A 7,989-nucleotide genomic window follows, 5' to 3' on the forward strand; every position below is an offset into this window, starting at 1 on the left:
ATTAAAAATTTGTTAATGCTTTTAAAGTCATTGGCTGAATTCATGAATGATTGAGAATATAATCTCCTTAGGAGTGCATTGTCTTTTTAAAAAATAAAACAAATCAAGAGTTCCTGTTGCTTTTCATGGTATTGAGTGCCAGCTGGAATGCAGTCCTCACCAGTGGAGTTCACATTACAATGCATGCAATGCTTTCCTCACAAAATATGTACTGATATAGAATGTAAGGGTCTTAGCATAACACAAAAGGACCAGTTATTATCTTAAGAATGTGCTCAAGTCAATTTCTGTTATACATCTGCACATGCAGGCTTAACAAAGACACAGACATTCCAGCTCACATAGTTGCATACTACACCCACAAGGAGAAAAAGAACATTTCATGAAATAGCTGTGATCAGTAAAACCCATTTTCTTTAATAAAGTTGGCAATATGGCCAGTTTAATACTGCTTGGATAGTCAGATATGACATGTAAGCTACACAATATAAGCAACGCATCCAAAGGCTTGCTGTTGCAAATGTGAGCAAAATGTACAGAATACTGTAATTCATCACATGATATTAGCATGACAAAGGAGTTTGTTGTCCATCTAGCTTACATAAAATATCACAGTACAGGTGAAGAGTCACAGCTGTGAGAATGAGAGAAAATACATATTTCTCTACATTATTGAGTTGTGTTTCACGAGAAGACTACAGGGAGCAACAGACCCTTATCCAGTTTCATGGTAGTCATCTTTCGCCTGTACACTGAAGAACTAATGAACTTTATGCTTACTTTCTGTGAACATCAGGATGTTACTGCACAGATTATTGAGTTCATGAAGGGTTGGTTCTAAATAAAAAATGTGGAATATTCTAGTGGTTCCATGATGAAAGTTGCCGGAAAAAGGTGCGTTTTCGCACCTTTGGTTTGTACTCGTAGAAGCCCCGGCGAATTGTCGGGAACCGCTCCTGTAGCAGCAGTTTACGCTCTATGTCAGGGTCAGCCATGATGGAACTAGCTGGCAGTGTGGGCTTCAGCAAATTGTCCATTTTAGGCGCTGAGGACAGAGCACCATGAGCATGGTAATTGGGTTTTTCTCCACTTAACTCTCTTACCATAGCTTTTACACTTTATACATACAGTATAGCAAAAGAGGTTGTGTAAAGACTGATGTTGTACTGTTGATAGCTGCTCTGTCTCTTTTGTCTGAGTCTTCAAAACAGGATGGACCGTGGGATTTACAGAGTAAGCTGAAGCACCCAAGTGTCAATGATTTCAGGAGCAGGCCCACCCAGACCTCCATTGACAATCCGGCCGTGACATCCCCTCCCATACACACATTACATTCTACCGGAATTCTGAACAGTGTGTGTATGTGTGTGTATGTGTATGTGTGTGTGCAGTAAATAGAATTGCAAGAACGTCGAAAATCTACTGAACGTGACCTACGAGTGAACGCCGGACGCTTGACAGCACTGAACGCTGTTTTAAAAGAAAAGAGGCCAACTGTACAGCCAGCGGCAAGAATTAACTCAGGTCCACAGATTCACCAGCCAACAGACAACTCACCCGCAGCAAAAGATGTCGCTGGGGGGGACATGGCTTCGCTGGGCTGGTAAAACGCCCGCAGATGTTCTTGCTTCTCTTGCTTTGACTGTAGCTCCTGAGTAAAATTTACAGTGTCGTAAACACTGTTTATGCCTGCAACAGACAGTTCGAACCTAAGCATGAATGTTTATCACGCACAGAGATAAAAGATAATTATTATGTTAAAAATTATCAAGGATTAATAATCAAGAAAGAAACATTGTTGTAGATCCCATATTTGAAACTTCATGAAATGAGGGTAACCTATGCGGCGACGACAGTCACGCCCATGGTGGTAGATATTATTGTTAATACATCCATGGTGGTGGCGACACGAAGCAGACGGACAGTGTAAGGGTGCACCTAGATGAAGCAAACGCTAGAATGAGAGTGAAGATCAGTCGGATGTTTCCCCTGACAGGGTTAGGGTTAGGGTTAGGCCAATGACAGTAGCCTCCCGGGTCCCGTGCCTCACACAGCCAAACACCTGGTGTAGAACGCCAGCTTTTGTATGCCTCCTGCTATCGAACGTGCTGACAACAGACCAGCGTTCTGTCAAATGCAGCCGTGTTTTTCTTTGCTTTATGAAATGCTAATAACGAAGTATTATAATAAAGCGCCATCCTTTGGTACAGCAAATCGTGGCACCTGCATCCTCACACTCATGGACGCAGAAGCACGCACAGATTAAAAAACAAAAGGAAGGTCATGGCCACAGCAAAAGGAAAATATAAGATTTCATAAAGATTTTAAAATCAGAAGAGAATGTTTTTTTGCGAATATGGAGTGGCAACACACACACGTAAACAACCCACCGTCCATGTAAACCAGTCTGGAGCCGTTGTAGTTTGCAATATCTCTAACATGGCGCCATGAACCACCAACACTGCCTTCCCGGTTCCTGCAGTACATTGCAATTGCTCGCCTAAGTACATTGAAATACTATAAACATAACAACACAAATGATTACAGCTGGAGGATGAACTAAAGGTTGAACAGTCCTAAAATACATTATTCGGTTATAAAGTACATTTTTGTCCAACATCCACTTTTGAATGTCCCTCAAAGTTTCTGTCACTGATTTTATATCTCTCAAGAGCACGCGTGTCTGCGAGTGTGTGCTTGCACGCGCGCTAGTTTGTGTAATGACATGATGATGATGATGATGATGATGATGATGATGATGATGATGACGACGATGACATGAATGACAGCAGTGATATGAAGAAGGTTATGATAAAGTTGCCAAATCAGGTCATATTCTCATCCCCTTCCCCATTATTTAAGCTTTGCAATCCTTTTTTGAATTCCTCCTATATTATGTCCATGTCCAAACATGAGTTCCTCCTTATCACTCTGAAGGTCTTAATTTGTTTACCTTGGCATCCCCGGGTTGGGGTAGCGATAAGGCATGTGCTTCATACACTCGTCGTAAAGTCTGCTGTACCGGTTGTCACCTGCTGGTGCTTGCACAGCCTCCCTTTGGACCTTCGCCGGTTTGGTTTCCTCCCACAGTCCGTGCTGCTCAAAAAAAAAAAAAAAAAAAAAATGCTGCTGAGCTACACTGTGTGTGTGTGACTGCACTCTTGCCACTAGCAGCTTTCCGCATTTCTCGGCTAATCCCAACCCAGAATAAATATAAGTGTTAAATGACATAATATTATCGAAATGAGAGTCCATTTATTAATGGACTAATAGAACATAAATACAACAGTACATTTTCTGTTCCGTATAGTCGTATTGCTTGGGGTAAATAAAGCAGCTTTAAATTATTCTTCTTTAGTGAAAAGTACGGATTTTTCCTACTTTTGGAAACAGCTTTTAAGAGTTTAAAAAAATCATCAGAGATCGGTCTCTGTCTTATAATACTTACAAGAACGGGCGTAAAAAATTTAACCCAATAAAGTTCAAAGAAAAAGGGTATAAACAAAAAAGTTTAAAATTATTTGGAAACACAGAAATATGAGTGATACTCGTATCAGCATCGTTTACATTGAAAAAGGCAGAAACATAGCAAAATGGGGAAAATAGCTCAAACCGAATAAAATACTTTGGAATTTTGTTATCAATGATATTTATCATCCAAAGACACTTTGCAGTGCAGCTGTTTGTGAAGCCTGTCAAGAACAAAAATATTGTAAGTCGGCGCGAGACGCCATTGTCGCGCCAACGTGCAGTGACGTACAAGCGCGACTGAGTACCGCTCGTCCAGTGGTGTCGCGGGTCTGATGCCAAGCGACGTCAGCACCCTCTCTGGTCTGACGGTGTAGGAAGTGCTGCAACAGACAAAACAGATGCCCTGCAAAGTGTCAGTGACATCATTAGGCAAGTGATCAACCAGTTCCAAAAGAAACTCGCTAACTTGACAAAACTCTGCCTCGGCGTCATTTTAGCACGAGTTGCTGACTTTAACGGATGACAATAGCTACGATGGAAACGGGAATGGAAGAGAGGATGAATTATAGCAAAAGAAGGAAAATCTACAAGGTGAGGAGGAGATTAATATCACTGCTGTTACTTGTGCACTTACTAACGCGGTTGCTGCAGTTGTTCTTGCAGTTCTCTTCTTTCCTTCCGGAAAGACATGAATACTTCTGATAGTAACGTAGTAGGGATAAAATGGAGGCAGCCGTTGCCAACATTTTTCGCGGTTAATAAGACACAGTGTCAAAATGATCACGAGTTTAATTCGCAAAACATTATAATGAAAACACAATACCAGCTGATAGATACGCCTGATGGCAGACTCACATGCCAAGCACCAGTCGTCCTGCTGTCGCGCAGCCTGACTCTTTGGAGGCCATCTTTGTCAGCTGCCTTCAGGGGACTTGTGGCCAGTCTTAACGTGCTTTGGCGTGCACGTGTGAGATTAACAGTTATCATATTTTTATCGTCTGACGAGGGGCGTTTTGTTTTGTAGTATAGCTGGTTTCTTGAGCGTTTTGCTTTAATTAGTTTCTACAGTCTTTTGTGTTCTCTTTTGTGTAGGTGCCTTCGTTGCCGTGGAGATATGGTTGCGTCACATAAGCGCAATACAAACGTCATACTGTTTCCTGCGTCACATGTGACGTAGTAGACGGGGGAATCGGTGTTTCTCGCCGAACCAGTAACTAAGACTACGGACGTGTAGAGTAGAAGGCTGACTGTCTGCCGAGACCAACGCTCGGCCTCTTGCCAAGTTCTCCACGGCTGGTCTCTGCGAGCAATTGACGGTCAGACTTCCGCTTCCGGAAAAGCTTGAAGATGGAATTGAACGAGACTTTTGATGTCAACACTATAACCAAATCCTTGCCTGTTTAGAACACGAAATTACTTGCTTCGTTAGTCTGAAATCTTTCTTATGAATGATAAATAGCATGAAACGAACATAAACATTGAGATCTAAAATCTTGGCTCTCAATAGATTTAAACCTTTGTCTGAACGGCCTCTAGCATGAATGAGACCCGCTCGCCATTCTTGCTCTTTCGATATACCTGCCCGCGGAAGCGGGAAATAAACATTTGACACTTTCACATTGGCATCCTTCCACGCAGCAGTTGTTACTCTCTCAGACTCTGCTGACATAGACTTGTCGTCGTTTACTAAACCGGAAGCTGTTCTGTCAATAGCCCCATTCTAGGAGTTAATTGAAAAAAAAATTGTCTTCGAGCCATCCAGGGGATTCATAACAAAGACTATATCACGGCAAGGCAGTCAGCCATGTAAACAGAGGCACATGCAGAGAAAGAATACCGTGTCCGAAACGAGAACTGAACCCAGGACACCTAACCCTCACTGTATTGGTAACAGACGCGCCACCGGACCGCCCTATGTGACTTGGAAACAGCATCAGTTATATAATGTGCTTCTGTTTCTACAGATAGTTACAGGTTACAGACCAATACTACAGGCTAGAAATCAGACAGCGTGTACTGAAGACTGTAGGGGCTGCGCTGCTTTCTTCCGCCATCTGGGTCCCCCAGACTGCCAGTCTGCTATTACTGACTGGTGTTTGAGGGCATCGTTAACAGATTGTTTAAATATTAATTTGTCTACCTGTTCATTAAGTTTAAATACCCGTTTCTCGAATATAGTAACTATTGTAAGTGACCCTCTACATGTATCTGACCTTTTGCATCTGTATTTATCGGCTGCGTTTTGAGGTGTCATGATCTGATGAACTGCTTTCGGTTAGGGCTTTGATTGCAGGGTGGCTACCACCTGTTGTCGCTGTTCTCCTCTGTCCAATACTAGCGACTAGTGTTACACTGAGGTCTCAGAATGACTTTCAACTTGTCCAAGCCAAGTACTCCTGGTCAACCTTTTGGCAAGAGACTATTCACAGCAATTGCGCCAGTAGTGTGGAATTCTCTCTCACTGCAAGATTGACATGCTCAGTCACTTGCGACTTGCAAATATTATCAAATTTAAAACAATATTTATTTGGCAAATGCTTCTCGCCTGAACATGATCTTTTGCTGAAGGCTGCAGTTTGACCGTTCTCTATATATCTGACAAATAGTCCTTTTTTTGTGTGTTTGCTAACCCTGCTGTCTTATCGACTGTTCCCTTTCTGTCTGTTGATTCTATTGTTTTATTCTTGATTGTCTGAGCTGTTTTATTCTTTTCAAAAAAACCCTGTTATTGTCTTTTTTAAGTCATTATTGTAAATGCTAACACTGTATCGTGCACTTCATAAAAAGAATAACATAAAAATTACTACTACTTATTACTATTGTTGTTGTTGTGGTAAGCGATAAGTGTGTACGGGTGGTGTGTGTGTGAGAGAGAGAGAAAAATAGAGAGACTTACTTGTCGGCGTCCTTTGAATTGGCAAGTGGTTCCGTGTTCTCCCTTCTCATGATAAAATGGAGTAAATGTCGCTGGTTTCATGGCTTCACTCCTCCAGCAACAGCTTGAATTGACTGTCAGCTTTTTTCAGCGCGGATACCTCGTCTTACAGAGCCTGTAGGGCACGTGCGAGTGCAGTGCCAGAGGTAGAGGTAGAGGTAGATAGTCAATCTAAACGAAGGTTAATGCCGCAGTGCGGCAGGTTCAAAAGACACTTCCACCCGAGCGGGTGGTAGGTAAGCGACCCGGGTAGTCAATGCTGACTTGCGCAGTAAGCAAAACATACCAGCGGTGTCTCCGGGGTGACACCTGAGATAAGACAGATCCAGTTGGCTGAACGCCTAGTAATCGATCATTTGTAAGGCCAGCCACCTACATGTGCATAGATAAAAAGAAAATAAAGGCTACCGTGTAAAGTGTGTACAGACTACTGGGTGTCACTCACTCACTCACTCACTCACTCACTCATCACTCACTCACTCCTCACTCACTCACTACTCACTCGACTCACTGAGAACTCACTACTCACTCACTCACTCACTCACAATCACTCACATCGACTCACTCTCATCACTCATCACTCACTCACTCACTCACTCACTCACTCACTCACTCACCTCACTCACTCACTCACTCACTCACATCACTCACTCACTCTCACTCCTCACACTCACTCACTCACTCACTCACTCACTCACTCACTCACTCACTCACTCACTCACTCACTCATCACTCACTCACTCACTCACTCACTCACTCACTCACTCACTCACTCACTCACTCATCACTCACTCACTCACTCACTCACTCACTCACTCACTCACTCACTCACTCACACTCACTCACTCACTCACTCACACCTCACTCACTCACTCACTCACTCACTCACTCACTCACTCACTCACTCACTCACTCACTCACTCACTCACTCACTCACTCACTCACTCACTCACTCATCACTCACTCACATCACTCACTCACTCACTCACTCACTCACTCACTCACTCACTCACTCACTCACTCACTCACTCACTCACTCACTCACTCACTCACTCACTCACTCACTCACTCACTCACTCACTCACTCACTCACTCACTCACTCACTCACTCACTCACTCACTCACTCACTCACTCACTCACTCACTCACTCACTCACTCACTCACTCACTCACTCACTCACTCACTCACTCACTCACTCACTCACTCACTCACTCACTCACTCACTCACTCACTCACTCACTCACTCACTCACTCACTCACTCACTCACTCACTCACTCACTCACTCACTCACTCACTCACTCACTCACTCACTCACTCACTCACTCACTCACTCACTCACTCACTCACTCACTCACTCACTCACTCACTCACTCACTCACTCACTCACTCACTCACTCACTCACTCACTCACTCACTCACTCACTCACTCACTCACTCACTCACTCACTCACTCACTCACTCACTCACTCACTCACTCACTCACTCACTCTCACTCACTCACTCACTCACTCACTCACTCACTCACTCACTCACTCACTCACTCACTCACTCACTCACTCACTCACTCACTCACTCACTCAC

General features: G+C 43.5%; 1 protein-coding gene across 2 annotated transcripts; it reads right to left on the bottom strand.

The window, feature by feature from the left end:
• Window positions 1-373: 373 nt before the first annotated feature.
• Window positions 374-6,733, bottom strand: LOC112559529. 2 transcript variants are annotated; one of them, XM_025230858.1, is made up of 6 exons: window positions 6,368-6,733; window positions 3,761-3,851; window positions 2,954-3,096; window positions 2,391-2,476; window positions 1,558-1,689; window positions 374-1,045 (listed from the first exon to the last, which is right to left on the bottom strand). In XM_025230858.1, the coding sequence occupies exons 1-6, from the start codon at window positions 6,415-6,417 to the stop codon at window positions 861-863; spliced, it is 687 nt and encodes a 228-aa protein (XP_025086643.1). In that variant the 5' UTR covers window positions 6,418-6,733; the 3' UTR covers window positions 374-860. The 2 variants fall into 2 exon arrangements, with proteins under 2 accessions (XP_025086643.1, XP_025086642.1); XM_025230857.1 differs by lacking the exon at window positions 6,368-6,733 and adding an exon at window positions 4,327-4,946.
• Window positions 6,734-7,989: the final 1,256 nt, after the last annotated feature.

Source organism: Pomacea canaliculata, linkage group LG3 (genome assembly GCF_003073045.1).
Source record: "Pomacea canaliculata isolate SZHN2017 linkage group LG3, ASM307304v1, whole genome shotgun sequence".
Lineage (NCBI taxonomy): Eukaryota > Metazoa > Mollusca > Gastropoda > Architaenioglossa > Ampullariidae > Pomacea > Pomacea canaliculata.